The sequence below is a fragment of the Ictalurus punctatus genome, chromosome 7, assembly GCF_001660625.3.
Source record: "Ictalurus punctatus breed USDA103 chromosome 7, Coco_2.0, whole genome shotgun sequence".
NCBI classification, from domain to species: Eukaryota; Metazoa; Chordata; class Actinopteri; order Siluriformes; family Ictaluridae; genus Ictalurus; species Ictalurus punctatus.
Genome location: NC_030422.2, coordinates 20,160,100 through 20,179,329, shown reverse-complemented (window position 1 = coordinate 20,179,329; position 19,230 = coordinate 20,160,100). Strand labels below are relative to the sequence as shown.

Here is a 19,230-nt window from a genome sequence, read left to right as displayed (position 1 = left end):
GTTGGTTAAGAACAAGTTGGACCGTGATTACCGGCAGCATTGGAGCCTATTTGTGTTGTCCCTTCGTTTGGCGCTCCAGTTAGAAATGACATCAGTGGAGGTCACGTTTGTATAAAAATGAAAACCTGAACTATAGTCTGATTGACAAATAGTGATTTAAGTTATTGTACTTGTATATGATTGTGTTTGTGTTTTTTATTTAAATTTTGTTTCCCAAGCTCACTTGGGAAACACATTTTTCCCTGGAAGAAGAGGGAAAAATCTTGCTCAGTAATGCATCCCCAGGTCTCCAGTTCTCAGTTCCCCTTCAGGGAACAGAACCCAAGAGTGACGTATAGACAACATTCGGATTCCTGTATATTGTGTACATGAACAACTTAGTATACAGTCCCCTCCATAAGTATTGGAAAGGCAAGGCCAATTCTTTTGTTTTTGCTGTACCCTGAATACATTTGGGTTTGAGATCAAAAGATGAATATGAGACAACAGATCAGAATTTCAACTTTCATTTCCTCATATTTACTTAAATAAATAAAAGGTGCCATGTTCTAAGTTGTTTAACACATCTAGATGTAAATATCAGGAAACTTAAGCTGAAGTTCTGATCTGTCGTCTTATATTTATCTTTTGATCTTTGATCTTTTTTTTTAAAGAAGAACTGGCCTTTTTGTTCCAGTACTTTTGGTTGGGACTGTATTTATAATTAAACATGAGAGGACTTTTAATAGTCCTTTCCCTTTCTTAGTGTTCTGGAGTCAGTATTTCAGTTGGAGGGGACTGTATATCCTCTCCTCAGATTCACTTTATTTGAATACTACACCATTACCTCTTTGGTTCCACAGCATTATGTGTGTGTGTGTGTGTGTGTGTGTGTGTGTGTGTGTGTGTGTGTGTGTGTGTGTGCGTGTGTGTGTGTGTGTGTGTGTGTGTGTGTGTGTGAAACTGTTTGCAGATTCCTGGCAAGCGGTTGGAGCCTTGTTAGAACCAGAACATTCGCGAAAACAACTATGAGGTTAGAGGACCAGTAGAAAATTAACATGAGTAGTAATTAAGCCTTTTTCTCAATTTGCTCACTAAAGAGCAAGCAGCCTCCTTCTTGCCATAGATAGGCTAAATGGTCAGAAATAAATCCAATCTTTATTGTCAAAGATAATCATTCTAAGCCAGCACAACTGGATAGAAAACAGAATGCAGTTGTAACAGCATTATTATGGCTACAGTATGAGCAATGAGATAGCTTTTTTATTTATTGGTATGTTTTTGTACTCCAGGTTATGAATAATAGTTCATAATGAACATTCTGAAGACACAATCATTGAAGAACCACAACTTTGAGTCCCACGGCAAACTTCACACTCTCATACGCCTCTGAGTGAAGCAAAGATCTTCCTCTTTCTCTCTAAAGAGAACCCAGTTGGTTTTTATTTTTGCCACTCTCAGCTGCCAATCTCTTGGTAGAGGAGAAGTGAGATTGTCTGAAGTAGAAGATTAGAAAGGCTGATTCAGTTTATTTTATCTGCTATGACAGGAGCTATCTGTACTTCTTCCACTCAAGCCTTTTGAACTTTCGTTCTTGGACTAGGCCTTCCACAGGGGTGTAATAAAAAGCAATACCTTTTACAGGCAAAGGTTAGCACAGCCACAAAATACAGCCTCTCACACACTTACATTTACTTGCACACTATATACGCTCCAACACACAGCCCTCAAGTTCTAACATGCTTACAGTTCTGCATAGACTACTAATATTTATCATTACTAAACATATATAATGTGTGCGTGTGTGTGTGTGTGTGTGTGTGTGTGTGTGTGTGTGTGTGTGTCCGTCCAAAATAGAAGTGTGTCTCTGGTGAATCCTGCTGTAGGTTTTAAAGAGAAAGTCAGCAAGAGGAGTATTTGAATCAAAGCATACAAGAGTCTTCTACATCCTCCAGGGCCTCAAACTAGACTAGGGGAATTGGTGTGTGAAAAGAATGTGTTTGTGTTTGTGTGTGAGAAAGACGCCTCGACAGAATATTTGAATAGAGGGAAGGAAGCAGTCGAACCCCACCAACAATATGAATTGTTCATTAATGAATCATTTCGCTGTGATCTTTTTGAATGTGGGAATGAAATTCTCAATACAGCACTACACAATACAATACAGCAAACTGCCCAGCACTGAGACCATTCACAACATGATTGTCTCTGTGTGTGTGTGTGTGTGTGTGTGTGTGTGTGTCTTTGCATAACAGGATTCGGACTAGTGAACTGTCCACATGACTCATGGCTCTGCACTCTACCCCAGCTTTAGGTAGCACACTCTCCAGTATTTGCTGAGTGTTATGTTACCTATTGATTATTTACTAAGGCCTGTGTCTGTCAAAGCACTATCGTCTATCCCCTGATCGTTAGTCTCTCAGAGATCCAGCCAATTTCTGTGAGCTCAGCCAACTGAGCTGCAAATCCAGCAAGCAGGTGATGAGTTCGGCCACAGGTGGCGCTCTCTCAGAACCTATTATTAACCCTTTCCACTGTCCTCTGAGGACGTGTGTAGGAGACAATCTGAAACAGTGGTAAGAGGAACTTGTTGTTCATGTTTTCTGCCTTTAAAATGTTCTTCTTCCTCAGAATGCTTAAACCTAGAATATAGATTAAACTGAGTTTGTTCAGTTTGGCTGAAGAGAGCATGCACTGGATTGGTGATATACTGTAGCACATTTGTACTCCACTGATGTATTTTATCCCAGGAACACAGAGTTTGCATTTGAACACACAACACACATTGTGTGGAACTATGAGTATCAGATATACAGAGTATCAGATATACAGAGCTCTGATGAGTAGATACCTTCCACAGTTGGTTTATATATATATATATATATATATATATATATATATATATATATATATATATATATATATATATATATATATATATATATATATATCAAAGTCAGCTACCAATTTTTCTTTGATGAAGAGAAGAGAGACTGTCTGGAGTCAACCTTTTTTTTATGCATTATCTTTTGTACTAAATCACATTTTGAGTGAATATTTGTGTGTGTGTGTGTGTGTGTGTGTGTGTGTGTGTGTGTGTGTGTGCAATTTTGAAAACCCCTTGACACATACTGTAAACTGTACATATATCTTAGTGGTGAACTATAAATTAGAACTTGTTCTGTTAAAATAATGCTTGTATAAATACTAGCGTTATGTGAACTTACCCACAGGCAGATAAACTACTCCCTCCAGACTAGTATAAGCAGTTCAGAAGCACATTTAGGTCTTATGACATACCCAAGAACTATGCTATATGTACTGTATAGAAAACACACATAATCCAGAAGCTCAGCGTTGATCAGCTGGGACTGTACTAAGTCTTAAAAAGAAAGAAAGAAAGAAAGAAAGAAAGAAAGAAAGAAAGAAAGAAAATGAGCCAATTATATTGACCATGATCACCAGATAGTGGTGGATGAACTACACAACCATAGCCTGGAAGTATTATAATGAAAGAGAATGCACAGTACTTAATATTATTTCAGTTTTGGGTTGCAGTAGTAAGGACAGCTGTGTCAGTTGAAGTACAATATGGAACAAAAGAAAAAAAAAGAAAAAAGAAAAACATGCATGAGTACACTGGCCAGTTCTGCAGTGTGACACTGTAATGCTCAGAGCAGCTGGCGAACAGAGCAGCAGCCCTGGGATTTGCTAATGGCAGGGTGGTTTGACAACCAACCCAACGGCCAAAGCTCCAGAACACCCCTAGGGGGCGGGGCTTTAGAGTAAGACCCGCCCTCAGTGCATTTGGCTGAGCTTTTTATTGGCGCTACTGTGCGTGTGGCACGATTACGTTCGTGTTGTGCGCAAATCAGAGGAAACGCATGCCACAGCATATTGTTAACACTCTGAATGAGAAACAAGAGCATTTCAGATGAATGAAAACATGGGAAAAAAGTCATTTTTAAAATGCATTAAAAAACGCATTAAAAAAAACGTGTTATCCAACTTTAAGGAATGTCTGGCATGATGTGAATAAGTACAGGCTTCAACGTGACTGGGACGTTTTCAGAGTAGGACGCAAGATATTCACTGGAGAAGTGCGTGTGTGTGTGTGAATGTGTGTGTGTGTGAGAGAGAGAGAGCGTGACTGTGTGTGTGTGAGAGAGAGTGTGTGAGAGAGACAGAGTGAGAGAGACAGAGAGAGGGTGAGAGAGTGAGCGTGAGTGTGTGAGAGAGACAGAGAGAGAGAGAGAGTGTGTGTGAGACAGAGAGAGCGTGAGTGTGTGTGTGAGAGAGAGACAGAGAGTGAGAGACAGCGAGACAGACAGAGAGAGTGTGTGAGAGAGAGACATACAGAGAAAGGGTGAGAAAGAGAGAGAGAGAGAGAGAGTGTGAGAGAGAGAGAGACAGAGAGAGAGAGAGAGACAGACAGCGAGAGAAAGAGAGAGAGAGACAGACAGAGAGAGAGAGACGTGTAGATGATGAGCTCTGTCCAGCAGTAAAGGTGTCGGTGAGAGAAAGGTCTGGAGACTCGAGTGTGAGTAGCGGTGTAGGGGAGAAAGAGGAGCAGTGCTACACTGCGCATGGCTCACAGCAGCCAACCGGCATTCTGCTCACGCTCGGGGCGACCCGGCTTCATTCCGCCCTCAATGCTGGGGTTTTTCCGTTCTCCGTGCGCGCATTCAGTCAAGGGCAGTGTATGAATGCGAGTTTCTAATCCCCAAGAGGGCTTTTCGGTTTCTTTGAATGTAGGCTGGATTTCCTATGTGGAGAACAGATTGTCGGGGATTAAGCGGCGCTGCGTGAAGTACATACACCAAGGACACAGGTCCGGTAGCGTCGTAAAGCAGAACTGATGCTGGATGAAGAGAGAGAGAGAAACAGAGAGACAGAGATCGAGATAGAGAGATCATCATCTGCCTTCTGAAGGATGCGTACGAGGTATCCGAGCGAGCTGCGATTGGATATTTGATATAATAAAGCAGCACTTAACGTGCCATCGGATCCGCTCGACTGACCTCCTTTTCTTTTAAAGCCACTAACCTGACAGTGCAAAAAAAGTATAAATAAATGATGAATTCTGCACAACGGACCATGAATAAAAGGCGGCCTGGTTGTGCATCCCTGGATTGTTGGATTTCAGACTGAGCTTCAGGAGGACACATGCAGCGAGTTCCTGGTGAGTGCATGAGGAGCTTCAGTACATAAACAGGATACCAGGGGCACCGGCTTCCAGCTGCTCGTTTTCATACACTGACATGTGACTGAAAACCTCCAGACCAGAGCAGAGTCAGTTTAACACTGATAAGGACCCGGCTGCTCTGAAGAGATAAAACATTAACCTCTTTTTTTTTCTTTCTTTTTTTTTTTTTAGTATGACCTGCTGCTATAGTCAGTCCTGAAACATATTAAGGCACTTGAGGCAACCTTGAGGATTTCAGTCCAAGACCAAGTCTCTTTGTATGCAGTGAAGATTATTAACACTCAGGAATTTCTGCCAGGAATATATATATATATATATATCCTAATCTGCACATTTACAGTCTGCTTTCAGTGGATTTGTGCTGCATGTTTGAGTGGCATTTTAATGAATTATTTACCTGGCACCCGGTTTTAGTTGAGTAGGATGGTGAAGTAAAGCTCTGGACTTTTGATTGTTGGATATCTTTTATTTTTATTTATTTATTTATTTATTTTAGTTTTATATCTGACTGAATCAGTGCTTATCCTGCTGAGTTTGAATTGCCTTACAGCTGAACAGTTTGATACATTTTTTTAAATCAGATTTACAAAACATGCACATGATGAACAAGAGCAAGAAACAAACTGCTATGAATTGCTGTACTGAGCCAGTCAATTAGTTAGTCCTAAGTACGACTTTCAGCCATGTGGTCACTACCTCTCCTTCGTTACACCGATGTTCCACCACGAGTGACAGAGAGCTTCATTTTGTCAGGTTACCGCTTCCCTGACTACAGCCTCCTACAGTGCCTGGTCTCGGCATTCCGTCCTACCAATGAGACCGGAAACTTCTGGACTCACTTCCTCCCGATATTTATCTTCGGCTTTCAGTTTATAGAGATATTTGAGTGGGAAGGAGCCCCGGCCCCTGGGGAGCCCTTCTTTTACCCAGCCTGGAACTATTTCTTTGGGGTTCTCTATCTGCTGCTGGCCAGCAGTATGGCTCATCTCCTCAACTCCATGTCACTGATCATCAGAGAGATCTGCTTCTTTGTGGATTATGGAACCATCAGTGCTTATACCGTTGGCTCTTCTTTGGCTTACTATTACTACATTTACCCACAGGCAGGGATACCAATGACTGGGCTTGGGACACCGAATGTATCAGAGACACAGTCAAAGAAGGAAGAGGAGTCTCCCTTGGCTCCATCTTCAAACTCTTTTTTCTCTCTCCTGCATTTCCACCCATTTTTTGATAGCTTGTACATCCCCTGCTCCTGCCTGGTGGCCATCGTCTGTGTGTTAATCTGTTGCAACACCAGACAGCAGTGGAGGAAGTACCGCTATGCTGTGCGCACCTTCGTTTTCCTTCTGCCCTTCTTCATTTCATCCACACCAATTTTCTATCGGCTCCTCAGCCCGTCACCGTATCCTCCTTCCTGTCAGATGTCTTCTTCTTACCCATCACCTACAATGGCCACCTTCTTCTATCGCCACTGCTTCTGGCTGGTGGTGTCTGCAGCCTTTAACATTAGCAAGATCCCAGAACGTTTTTATCCAGGAAAGTTTGACATCTGGGGGCACAGTCATCAGTGGTTCCACTGCTGCACCTTTCTCTCCATCCTTGATGAACTCCATATGATCAAGGTAGAGATCCGAGCCCTGCTGCTTCACCCTTCCTTGGTTATAGCACCCACCACAATTCCCCACCTTCCTGGCCCGACTATCTTCTCCACCTTTGGGCTGATGCTGCTGCTACAGGGGTGTATAGCTTCTATTATTGTATGGTTTGGGTGGTGTGCACACCAGATTTATGGTCCTGTGCAGAAAGGCCTAAAGGCACACTGAGTGGAGCCAAGCCAGAAACTCCAATGTGTTTGGTCTGACAGAATTATTGTGACATTGTTGCTGACAGTACCCATTATTTAATCACACAGGACAAGATTAATTATTTCATTTACCATTTATTACCCTGGAATGCTACAGTTGTGGCCACTACGCACAATTCAATATTGATATGGGGATGGCGTGGCTATTTTTCTTACCACGTTAGCACTTACAGAGCGTTTAAGAATCAGCAGATAATTCAATCCTAAGGGGATTCACCAAACAAACAAGCATGTAAGTCTTTCCGAGTCTCCTAGGGGGACTTGCTGATTCTCTTTGCTGGTATGTTTTACACATACACACGCACACATATGCACTTCCTCCCCTTTTTAAAACAGGAAGTAAAGGAGACGAAAAACTTCAACCATAGTCTTTTAGCACAGAGGAAATGAGAGCATGCGGCTTTAGTGTTGATGCAAAATGTACTCGAACAGTGCACAATTTTAACCCCATGGTTTAATGCAGCTATACTTCAACCTGCTCTCTCTGCACTGAAACTGAAAGCTGAATAATGCTAAAAAGTAATGTTAAAAAATGCTACTGTTAATATAAAAAAAATCATATACTACTGAATAAGGATCAAGATAAAATCTCTGCTTATTTAATATTGTAACCTATGCATGGCTCTTGATTGTACTTTTAGGTGCATTGTTTAAATTAGGAGAAGAAGGGATGTGGTGAGCATGGAGATTTATAAGTTCAGATGAAGAAAAAGAAGCCATAACATAGTTTCGTAGACATATCAACATGATTTTTAGCAGGGTTTCCCATTGGTGAGCTGAATTTGCACATAATCAACCAGTTACTTTCGGAAATAGTGCACTAAAGGGCATTTCAGTGATTACGAGTGCTTTGCTTGTTGTTTACTTAATTACAAATCCATTATTAATGTTACATTACTCCTTTGTAGACAACAATCTCCCTAGTTCTACCAGTGCCCTTCTTTCCATCACTTACCTCTTGCAGCTGGTTCTGAATATTACTTGAACCCAAAAGAAAGCGTAAAATATACCACTGTGACAAACAAGTGCTTAGATGTCAATGCTAGACTTGTTTCGGCCTGTGTACAGTAATAATTCCTTGGCAGGAGTGCACATCTAAGATTAGATTCCCTTCTTACATCCTTCTCATTGTCAGTACATGTATGTAGGGAAAAAAGACTCGAACTGAAATGCTTCCTGAATGCAGGCCTTGGTGCATATAATCTCTCCCCACTCGGTACACAGTTACTGCATGCTACTCAGCATTCTGTCATAAATCTGTCATTACAAAATCTAATGCTGTGTTATGTCTGGCTAAAACGTCAGTGATACCTTTATGATAGACTGTAGAGAGAAGCCTTGCCAGTAACGGTTACTATGAGTACATTTTCACAGTTTAAAAGACTAATGTTTATAAAATAGAATATAAGTTAACAATGTGTGTAAATCTTAATTCTGAATGTGCCTGCTATATTTGCTTCATTCATTTATGACTCAATAATGAGTCAGTGGTGAGTGAGGCATTTCTGTTGTGCAGTGGAATATTTTGCCTCTATTGGCTTTCACTTATTGGGATTTTCTATGTATATGGTGCATGGAATAAATCATGACGGGGTGTGCTGTTATAGGAAAATAATCAACGCCGGGGTGGTATGAAGTGGAGCGCTGTTACCACCCCTAAGCTGAATATTTTCCAATAAAGCATGTTCTGAAGTGTTTTATACCTCTTATACCACAGCGGTTGTCTAATGATTAATGGCAACTTATGTTATAGTATGTTACAGTGTTCAACCATACAAGACCCTGTTACTATAGAAATGATGACAAATTAGAACAAGTTCATTAAAATAAACCCATCATTTGAATTACAGCAGGCGCTTTTGTCATAGCCCTGCTGTTATAGAAAATTGATCAACACTTTCCGACCAATCAGATTCAAGAATTCAAGAAAGCGCTGTGGTATATGTGTCATTATATAATGGTCTGTCCTATTTCAGTAGACATTTCATATCCTCCTAGTTTAGGTTATACCATACTTCATGAATCCAATGTTATTTATAGTACATTTATGATTAAAGTATGTCTATACTGTGAGGAAATGCCATGATAAACACAAATTTGTTATGTATCACAAAATGTGTGGTAGCACCAGCTTTGTGTATAGACTTCATTATGCTAACTCTTCAAGAATATACTTTTGCTTAGAAAGCCTACTGTCCTTTCCCACAATAATATTGCTAGTTAATATATGTAATATATTGTGAAGAATATGATTTAGCATCTGGTGCAAGTGTGTGTGCATCCAACTTCAATGTTAACCCTCGTTCTGCAATCTATTTAACATGACAGAAAGACCTCATTCTTAAAACATGTGAAAATAATGCAGCTGAAACAGAATAGAATTAGTGTTAATATGTTTGTATCAATTCCATCCTAATGTTACCACTACAGACATATATAATACTCTGTAGGGAAATCTAGATAGTGCGTACATTACATTAGATGATTATAGATGTGTAATAGTCATTTATAAAGGTGTCTGGTATAAAGTGATTTGACCTGACAGATGCAGTTACAGAACCACTAGACTCGACCAGTCCTAGTTCTCAGGGTTAAACAAAAAGGCAGGATTATGATCTGACGTTCCCGGACACGCTATGCTTTATGACTGATTTTGATTCAGTCTTATTTATGATTTACATATGTAGATCATTCTACTTCTATCTTAATGACTGAGATATAGTTATTCAACTATAGATTAAGAGTTAATATAATTGTATGAATAGCTTGTTATTCCTTTTTACTGTAATCAAAGACTATTATTAGAAATTAATAAATTTAACTTCCTGGATCAACAAGGTCTGTTTGCTGTTTAATGAGTGTCTGTGTCACATGTTGTGCGAAAAACCTTTTTTGGTTTGTGAACGGAGATTCCACGAAGCTGAAGCGTATTTTGAATAATTCAAATTTCAGTGTACTTCACTGAGCAGGTGCACATTTGCAAATATTTGCATTAGCTTGTGTAAGCTTGTATGTGTATATATGATCTCCTATATATCTCCTAAAACATGTCAATGGGTAGAATGTCTATGGTTAAATTGCCTCTAATGTGAATGTGTGTCTGTGTGTGTGTGGGTGCGCATGGGGCCCTGGCATCTCATACAGGGATCCCAGTGCTCCCGGGATAAGCTCCAGCTCCTCCATGACCCTGACCAGGATAAAGTGGCTACCCATAATTAATATATATATATATATATATATATATATATATATATATATATATATATATATATATATACATACTGTGTGTGTGTGTGTGTGTGTGTGTGTGTGTGTGTGTGAGAGAGAGAGAGAGTGTAGGCAGTAAAGCTTGGCTGAGTTACAGAAACAACTGGGAGGGTAAGCATTATATCCTAGCAACCTCCCACAAACCGTCTCTCTCTCTCTCTCGCTCGCTCGCTCACTCCCCCTCTTTCTCACTGTAATATGAGATTGCTGGATGTTACGGAAGCGTAAAATGATTCTGGATTGGCAAAAATAGATAGGGGAGTGGGAAAGCAGAGTGAATGAACGAGGGTACATGATGAGGAGGCATTATTAATTTTTCCATTACGTCTTTTTGACCTGATTTCAACAGCGAACATGGTAGCGAGGTGCTCCCATTGCCGCTAGAGGGAGACATTTAGCTACTATTAATGACCCTAACATTCTGAAGGTCAAATGTAGAAGTAATGTAGATTCAAATATTGTTGATGAGTTAAAGAAAATGATATATGTTAGAAATTAAGCCTTAAATGTTGATTTTCAGGCGTGAAAATTAATTAATTGTACTTCATTACTATGTGTATGTATTATTTTGGCTTATTTATACTGAAGTACTATTGAAATTGAATACTTGTACCCATTCTTTATGTTTCCAAGAAGAAGAAACAACATACTATTTACTCTTTAGATTATGAACCTACTAAATACTTGTTAGAAGGACATCTAAATGTTTTCTTCACTCATCTAGCCAGTGACTGTATGCTATAGTATATATCAATATCACTGGCTTACATTTCAGTTTAAAGCATCCAATCAAGTTCATCACTGTAGAAAAAACTATCAAGAATCATACCAATATGCTATAAAAATCACTTAATGCCATAGATACCTGTGTGCATCTGAATATGGATAAACCACCACACTCTAGTGTGAAACTTGAGGATGAGTACCCTGGCCCTACCTCAGTAAAATTTTTCACTATGCTGGAGTAATCAAATATACATACAAAATGAAGTGTCTTCTTTGTCTCCCTAGAAGGAATGAACAATCTAATTTGAACAAGCATGTGGAGGTAAGTTTTGCTAATTTGCTAAATTAGACTATTTTTGTTTTGCTATTCCAGGTTAGGCTTGCATGCATTCCAGAAGCTAACATAATTAGCTAGGCAGCAAGTCAAATTTTAACTAGTGATATTATAATATTGGTTATTTACAGGATATTTAACTCTGATTAATTCATTAGCAAATTACATAGCATTAGGTTACAGAGATTGTTTTCAGGCAAAACGTTCTAGATAAGTAACAAAACTAGACAAGCTTTCACATGAAAACATGACACTGCTTCATTTTCTTGGTTAAGAACATTTACATTTTCCCTTTTAATACTTAAATGCATTTAAAAGTATCAACTTTTTTTTTTTACTTTCACTTGATACTTTAAATTTTAATTAAGTAAGATTTTGACACATTAACTATACTTTCACTTAAGTATAATTTCTCAATGAGTTTTCCCACCCCTGGTGATTTTTAATTCTGAACAACTGATGTGATGTGAAAGAATACACTCTGAAATGTAGTTAAAATCCTTTAATCACAGAACTTTATATAATTTAAAAATAAAAAATACAATGTGACCTGTCTAGCACAATTTATACTAGACCATGTTTTGCATGATGACAAATCTGCTCCACATGTTTGTGTCATGTGCACAGATCTTAGTGAAAGTTTATAAAGTGTCTAGTTTCTGTATTTCATGTTGAGGTGAATAATATTTTATAGGTAAATACACACTTCATTTGTAGTAGTGGCAACAGGATGCATTTGTTTAAAACTAGTAAATCAGAAGTGAGGTTTGTTTTTTGTGTGTGGCTCATTATGAAGCTTAATGACTTTCATCATTTCCTGCCTCAGAGATTAACACTGGTTTCCAAAACTGTGATTGGTGGAGCTGAGGTGAGGTTAGCATGCTTTCTTAGCTAACATGGCCAGCACTTTATCATGCACCTGTTTATGGAGTAGGACAAAGCTGGAAGGGTTCAGAATGCCACGTCCCTCTTCATTTACCTGGCCCATCAGCACGTAGTTTACTCCTGAGACAGCGAAGAATTACAGAATTAAAACCTTCATATTGCGACTGGAGTTATATCTGAACAAATAAAATTAGTTCTTTGTTCTGCCAACAGAATAGATAAAACAGTTAAATGATAGCTGTGAACCATGAACATACTGTACCTGTACGCAGCGCAGGGCATTTCAAACAGGGAACAGTAAGAGTGACGGACATAATTGGGCCTCGCTTGGTGATGTTTAATTTGCCTGTCTTATAGGTCTTCATGATATACACATCCACCTCAACACTACCATGGGAGCTTGGTTTCACTGATGTCACCTTCCCTGTCAGCACTGAGAGAAGAGGTAAACAAGTGAGACAGACAGGGACATGAGAATATTATCTTATTGTTTTATTAGTGGTCTTACACGGTTCTAGAAATTCTGTGTATAGAGTGTATAGAATTGAAATGTACATATTATCACAACTTTAGACATTCATTAGGATGCTGCTGCCTGACTAATTTCACGTTAATGACTTGAAAACTAGCAAGAAAACTGAAGATAGAAATCCTGGAAAGTTTAAAAGAGCTGGGAAAAGACCTGAAATGGTTTGAAAGTGAGGAAAAGGCAAATACCATCTCGCAATTTAGTTTCCTTTTTGGTCGAATACATAGACTGTAGTAAATTTCTGATGGGCATCAGTTTATGCAGACCACTAAAAATAACTGAAAGGGACAGAGTCAAAGAAAAGGAGTTTACCAAAGTGGCTGGGACAGAAGCTGGTCAAAAGAATTCCTGTCCTCTTACATGGCTGTGCACACTGTGGACTCTGTATCGCTGTATGGAGAACAAAGATCGATAAGATTGTCTCACACAAATACAGAATGAAGTACAACCCCAATTCCAAAAAAGTTGGGATGCTTGCACATCTGGAAATGCACCATCAATGCTGAAAGGTATATACAGGTTTTAGAGCAACATATGCTTCCATCCAGATTCCATCCCATTTTTACTTCTGAGAGACTCTGCCTCTCTAAGATACCTTTTTTTTTTTATACCCAATCATGTTACTGACCTGTTGTCAATTAACATAATTAGTTACAAAATGTTCCTCCAGCTGTTTCTTTTTAGTAACACTTACTTTTCCAGCCTTTTGATGCCCCGTCACAACTTTTTGAGACGTGTTGCAGCCATCAAATTCATAATTACCTTATTTTTTTTCTTTAAATGGGAAATTTACTCTGTTTAAATATTTGATATGTTTTCTATGTTCTATTGTGAATAACATATGGGTTTATGAGATTTGCAAATCATTGAATTGTTTTTAATTACATTTTAAACAGCATCCCAACTTTTTTGGAATTGGGGTTGTACTAATCCTCAGATCTACTCACGTTTCTTGTTTCCGGTAGGGGTGATCTTGGTGCTCATGTTGGTGGCAGGTTTGGTCTTTGGTTTCGGGGTAGTTTTCACACCAGGCTTAGGTTTGGGCTTGGCTTTAGATGGAGGTGTAGGCTTTGCTGGCTTAGTGCCTGGTTTGGCTGTGGCCTTAACACCAGGCTTAATATTTGGTTTAACTTTAGGCTTTGGAGTTGGTTTAGCTTTAGGTATCACTATTGGTTTTGTTGCAGGTTTTGTTGCAGGTTTTGGTGTAACCCTATTGGCAGGTTTTTTTGGAGGCTTAGATTTGGGCTTAGGTGTAGGTCTTGCTGGTTTAGGCCTGGCTGGTTTGAGAGTTGGTCTGGGAGGCTTAGGCTTCTGTGGCCCAGATGAAGGTTTCAGTGTTACTTTAGGTTTAACAGTTGCTTTAGGTTTAGGTGTAGGCTTAGGTATAGGTCTAGCCATGGGTTTAGATGTTGTTCTAGGTTTAGGAATTGAGTTAACAAGGTCAGAGTCAATTCTAGGTCCAGGCACAGTGTCCAGGGTCGGTGTTGCAGTTCGAGAGCCACGTGGGATGCTCTTATAGTGTGCCATGAAACCTGCCCCTGTCAAACTGAGGTCAGACACAAACTGCACCAACAGCTCATTTCTTCTGCTCACGATTGGCCTGTGGTAGAAAGAAATTATTATATGATGTATGTTTTTCAACCTCATCTCTCTCTACCACATCTGTAGAATATGGGCCGTTACTACAACCATTTATTTTGACAGATTTCCCTGTATTTTGAAAACTTGGAACTGACTTATTGTGGAAGTCTAAGGCAAATTGTTGAATTCTCTCAGTAAACATTCATGCCATTTACACGAGGTGTGTAAGTGTCTATATGAGCTCCAATTTACATGAACATGATATGAGCAGAGCATAAGGAAGATCATGTAAATTGCATGGCACTGTACCAGCTAAACCCAGACAATGATAGCTGAGTTGTGCCTCCCCTTCACTAGCGACACCAAACTAGATTATCGGTATTTAGAAAAGTTTTATATTTTATCGGTCTGGTATTCCTACGAACAGTGATAACATCCGACGTAGGTTTTATGATAAATCCAACTTTTTCTGACCATGTCATACCTCAGCTTCCATAAAACAAATCTTAGGCTACTAGCTGAGCTGGAAAAACTACATGGAGAAGAATCTGGGTTCAGCCCCAGATGACTCACAGTCCAGTTAACGCCCCTATTATTGACTGTTCCAACAGCTTCTTTATTTCTAGAAATAGAAATTTATAAAATTTCTAGAAATGTGTTGAACTTCTTGTCACTGGTAAAATTGTACAGAAGTGGTGGGCAGAAATTAGGTTGGAAAATGCTGGAATATCAATTTATATATCTATATTTTATATTTATATACATTTATTTCTATATAGAATGTAATTTATTTGTTTATAGACTTCCATGCTTATGTATGTGAATCATTAATGTGAATCATCTCAGATCTCAGCATGTACAGTGCATCTATCCTTTAACAACCCCATTCAGTGAACTTGCACATTTATACTTTTGTACAATTTCATTTTAAAGTTCTTGTTTGACAGTTTGGGGGAAAAAAATCTGGAAAAGATTTCCAGCGATACATTCTACAGAAATCCTTTACCACACTATTGACCCAGAGCAAACAAAAACCTCCTCCCTTTCCTGTTATGTGGCATCAGTGGACATCCTAGAAAAACATGAGTGTGAAGGGGACTTTAAAATATGTTAATGTGACTCACTCTGGTGCTACCTCTCCGCAGAATTTGCCTATACGTCGTGAATTGTCTGATTCTCCACCGTTAAATAGTGCCACGTAGTCAAAGCGACAGTATTTATCGGTCTCCAGGTCCAGCTTCTCAAACTTGACCTCAATCACCTAGGGAATCATATACACACAAATATGCTGATTAGATGTTTGATACTTCTGTTTGCATTGTAGCTTTATGTAAAGCCTTAAGCAGTTTTTATTTTTTTAAAAAGTGAAGCTAAATCATAATGACTCTTTTATGCAACTTCTTATGCCTCTCTCTCTCTCTCTCTCTCTCTCTCTCTCTCTCTCTCTCTCTCTCTCTCTCACTCTAAACACATCCCTTCAATGGAGTCTTAGTCTCTGGCATCACACGTACACATACATGCCGGCATACAAACTCAAACACATACTCACACAAACCAGTACGTTAATTACAGTTTCCTCATGCCAAATATAATAATTTCACACTGTCAGATTGAAGAACGGTGGCAAGAGAACAGACTGAGAAAGAGGTGTGAAGTGAGTCTCGACATGCTCACCATGTTGGTCGCTACAGAGATGTGCCAGGAGCAGCTGATGCCTGCTGGGTAATTAGAATCTGGCCAATTTGGAGTCTTCACTGATCCATGAGGCTTTGTCAACCTGCCACCACAAAACTGATTCTCTGTGTGGAGCGAGAGAGAAATATTTTTCCTCCTGAATTTATGTTTCTGTTTTTATTTATTATAATATCTCTTCATTTTATTGGGATTTTTTATTGGGATTATAAAATTATTTATATTATAAAATAGATTGACATATACACTGATCAGCCATAACTTAAAAGCCACTGACAGGAGAAGTGAATAACATTGATTATCTCATGACAGTGGCACTTGTCAAGGGGTAGGATATATTTGGCAGCAAGTGCACAGTCAGTTTTTGGAGTTGATGTCTTGGAAGCAGGAAAAAAGCACAAGCGTAAGGATCTGAGCGACTTTAACCAGGGTCAAATTGTGATGGGTAGAAGACTGGGTCTGAGTGATAGGTCTTGTGGCCTGTTCCCAGTATGTAGTGGTTAGTACCTACTAAAAGTGGTCCAAGGAAGGACAACCAGTGAACCAGCGACAGGGTCATGATTGCCCAAGGCTCATTAATGCATAACTCGTCTAGTTTCATCCCACAAAAGTGCTACTGTAGCACAAATTGGTTCAAAAGTTAATGAAGGCTATGATAGAAAGGAGTCAGAACACAGTGCATCACAGTTTTCTGCATATGGAGCTGCATAGCTGCACACCGGTGGGAGTGCCCATGCTGATCCCTGTCCACCATGGAAAGTGCCTACAATGGGCACGTGCGCAGCAGAACTGAACCATGGTGTAATGGAAGAAGGTGACCTGGTCTGATGAAGCACGTTTTCTTTTACATTATGTGGCCAGCTGTGTGTGTGTGCGTCACTTACCTGGGGAAAAGATGGCATCAGGATGCAGTGTGTTGCTCTGGGCAATGTTCTGCTTGGGTTCATGTGGATGTTACTGACACGTATTACCTATCTAAACATTGTTGCAGACCACGTACACCCCTTCATGGCACCCCTTCCATTATTCCCTAATGGCAGTGGCCTCTTTCGACAGAATAATGCACCCAGCCACACTACAAATTCCCCAGATCTCAGTCTGATCGTGCATCTCTAGGATGTCCTGGATAAACAACATCGATCCATAGAGGCCCCCTCTCACAACTTACAGAACTTTAAGGATCTGCTGCTAATGACTTAGTGTCAGATACCACAGCACACCTTCACAAGTGGGACCTACACAATATTAAGCAGGTGGTTTTAATGTTATGACTGATCAGTGTGTATATCGTTAATCAAACTTAATCAAATCATTGTCATTTTTTGCATATGACTGGATTAAATTAATCATAGGAATATAATTTAAGGTTAAGGTTATAATAATTATATATATATATATATATATATATATATATATATATATATATATATATATATATATATATATATAATTTAAGGTAAATAAGGATTTGAGCTTTAAGAATGTTTTAAGAGCCCAAATGATATCATTGTTGACATTGTTGAACAGCAGGCAAAAGCTTCCAACCCTCCACATGTGGCTTTCCCCCGCTGAAGAAAGCCAGAAAGCCACGCCCTCCCCTGCCCGAGTCAGACACCATTTCCAGCATCATGAGGTTGGAGGTGGAGATAAGAGCCCCAGGTCGGAAAGTTCCACAGAAGCGGCCCAGCTTCTGCACAGTGTAAGAGTGACCGTTGTACACATCCACATAATCGTAGCGACAGGTAGGGTCAGCTTCCAGGTCAAAGATACGGAACTGGAGCATGACCACCTGACCATCTGGAACCTGTAGATACGACTCAGTGTTAACATTGTTCTGTACTTCGACTTTAAAGGCATTAGAAAATAGCATTTTATACAGAATTCATTTCTCAAGAACTTCTCCTGCATGTTTCAGGGCCCACATTTTACTCAAAGAAATCTAATTGTGTCAATAAATCAAAGATGAGTCAAAGATGAGATGTGGCTTTTTGCATCTGAAGGCTGTTCTGTTTATTACATATAAAATTATTAATATATACTCAATTATTCATATATACTTAACTGGTGATATAAAGGTCTTTAAAGAGTAAAACATGCTGGGGGTCTTTTTGAGCTCTCATGAAGTTAAGAATACAGAAAATAGTGTTTTATTCCTTTTATGCCACAGCAATTTGCCAATCATTACAAATTTTAATTTATTAATAAACATTACTGTTTACCTGTTTATAATTACATTTACTGTAAAACAAGATAATTCTTATCACTTTAGTTATTCTCTTGAATTTAACAAGATGAAGAAATGCAGTTTGTCAACAGAAAGCAACATCCTCTATCCTGAAAATGTTCCCATGGCATTACAGATCACCGACACTCGAGACTCCTTACATAAACGTTAAATAAACATCTACTTATAAAAGGCTTTACCAAAACCCATGTTTTGTTAGTCTTAGTGACGTGGAACATCCATCATGCAGGTAATTGCATGAAAAATGTATCCAATTAGATTAGAGAATTCAACATATTAACTGAGACATGCATTCCAAAGCACAAAATAGTCACTCAGAATAACAGTCTTTAAAAAGAACAATAAATCTGGAGTTCTAATTGTTCTTTGGGAAACCATTAAATGTTCCAAGTGGAACATTTGTTCCAGTTACATTTATGATATTTGGCAGATGCCTTTATCCAGAACAACTGACATTTATGTCATTTATACAAACAAGCAGTTGAGGGTTAAGCGCCTTGCTCAGGGGCTCAGCAGTGGCAGCTTGACAATGCTGGGATTTGAACTCAGCACCTTCTGATCAGCAGTCCAGCATCTTAAACACTGAGACCACTGCCCCACTGCCCCATGGGATGCCAAGAACCTGCCCCTGTAGAACTGTCCCATGAAGAACTCTTTTCAAGAACAAACAATTTGCATTACAATTCTAATGAAAACTTTTACAAATCATAAATGGTAAAGTAGAAATGAATCTCTGAGAAATATTTTTGAGAATATTATGTTCTCTCTTTTTTTTTTTTTTTTTTTTTTTTTAAAATCTATAATGTCTGTGATTCAGTTTTTACACTTGTGATGTGGACAGTTACTCACGCTGATGTACCAGGTGCATTTGGAGTTGGGTTTGTAGTGAGTGGGGAAGTCTTCACTAGCCACAAAGCCT

The 19,230-nt window shown here is 39.1% G+C and overlaps 2 protein-coding genes and 2 long non-coding RNA genes across 4 annotated transcripts in view; 3 read left to right on the top strand and 1 right to left on the bottom strand.

Annotated features, from left to right (window-relative positions):
* On the top strand, positions 1 to 1,686 carry LOC128633129 (uncharacterized). The gene is made up of 3 exons (XR_008396780.1): positions 1 to 100; positions 953 to 1,012; positions 1,529 to 1,686. It is a non-coding gene; the product is annotated as an uncharacterized LOC128633129 (long non-coding RNA).
* Positions 1,687 to 2,377: 691 nt separating this feature from the next.
* The window catches only part of LOC108267437 (uncharacterized), a 24,293-nt gene continuing 7,440 nt past the window's right edge, over positions 2,378 to 19,230 (top strand). Inside the window, exons 1-4 of the long non-coding RNA XR_001813111.3 lie at positions 2,378 to 2,555; positions 11,331 to 11,367; positions 12,622 to 12,709; positions 17,594 to 17,765. This is a non-coding gene — a long non-coding RNA (uncharacterized LOC108267437). The remainder of the gene's footprint in view (positions 2,556 to 11,330; positions 11,368 to 12,621; positions 12,710 to 17,593; positions 17,766 to 19,230) is intronic.
* Positions 2,972 to 9,889, top strand: paqr9 (progestin and adipoQ receptor family member 9). The gene is made up of 2 exons (XM_017473192.3): positions 2,972 to 5,161; positions 5,357 to 9,889. The coding sequence occupies exon 2, from the start codon at positions 5,869 to 5,871 to the stop codon at positions 7,009 to 7,011; it is 1,143 nt and encodes a 380-aa protein (XP_017328681.1). The 5' UTR covers positions 2,972 to 5,161; positions 5,357 to 5,868; the 3' UTR covers positions 7,012 to 9,889.
* Positions 11,867 to 19,230, bottom strand: part of pcolceb (procollagen C-endopeptidase enhancer b) — a 10,267-nt gene continuing 2,903 nt past the window's right edge. The window contains exons 2-9 of the mRNA XM_017473209.3: positions 19,161 to 19,230; positions 17,612 to 17,870; positions 16,049 to 16,173; positions 15,499 to 15,635; positions 13,741 to 14,393; positions 13,106 to 13,183; positions 12,527 to 12,697; positions 11,867 to 12,384 (exon numbers count right to left, since the gene is read on the bottom strand). The exon at positions 19,161 to 19,230 is cut by the window's right edge and continues 39 nt beyond it. Of these exons, the coding sequence (XP_017328698.1) occupies positions 12,254 to 12,384; positions 12,527 to 12,697; positions 13,106 to 13,183; positions 13,741 to 14,393; positions 15,499 to 15,635; positions 16,049 to 16,173; positions 17,612 to 17,870; positions 19,161 to 19,230 (1,624 nt within the window). The 3' untranslated portion in view covers positions 11,867 to 12,253. The remainder of the gene's footprint in view (positions 12,385 to 12,526; positions 12,698 to 13,105; positions 13,184 to 13,740; positions 14,394 to 15,498; positions 15,636 to 16,048; positions 16,174 to 17,611; positions 17,871 to 19,160) is intronic.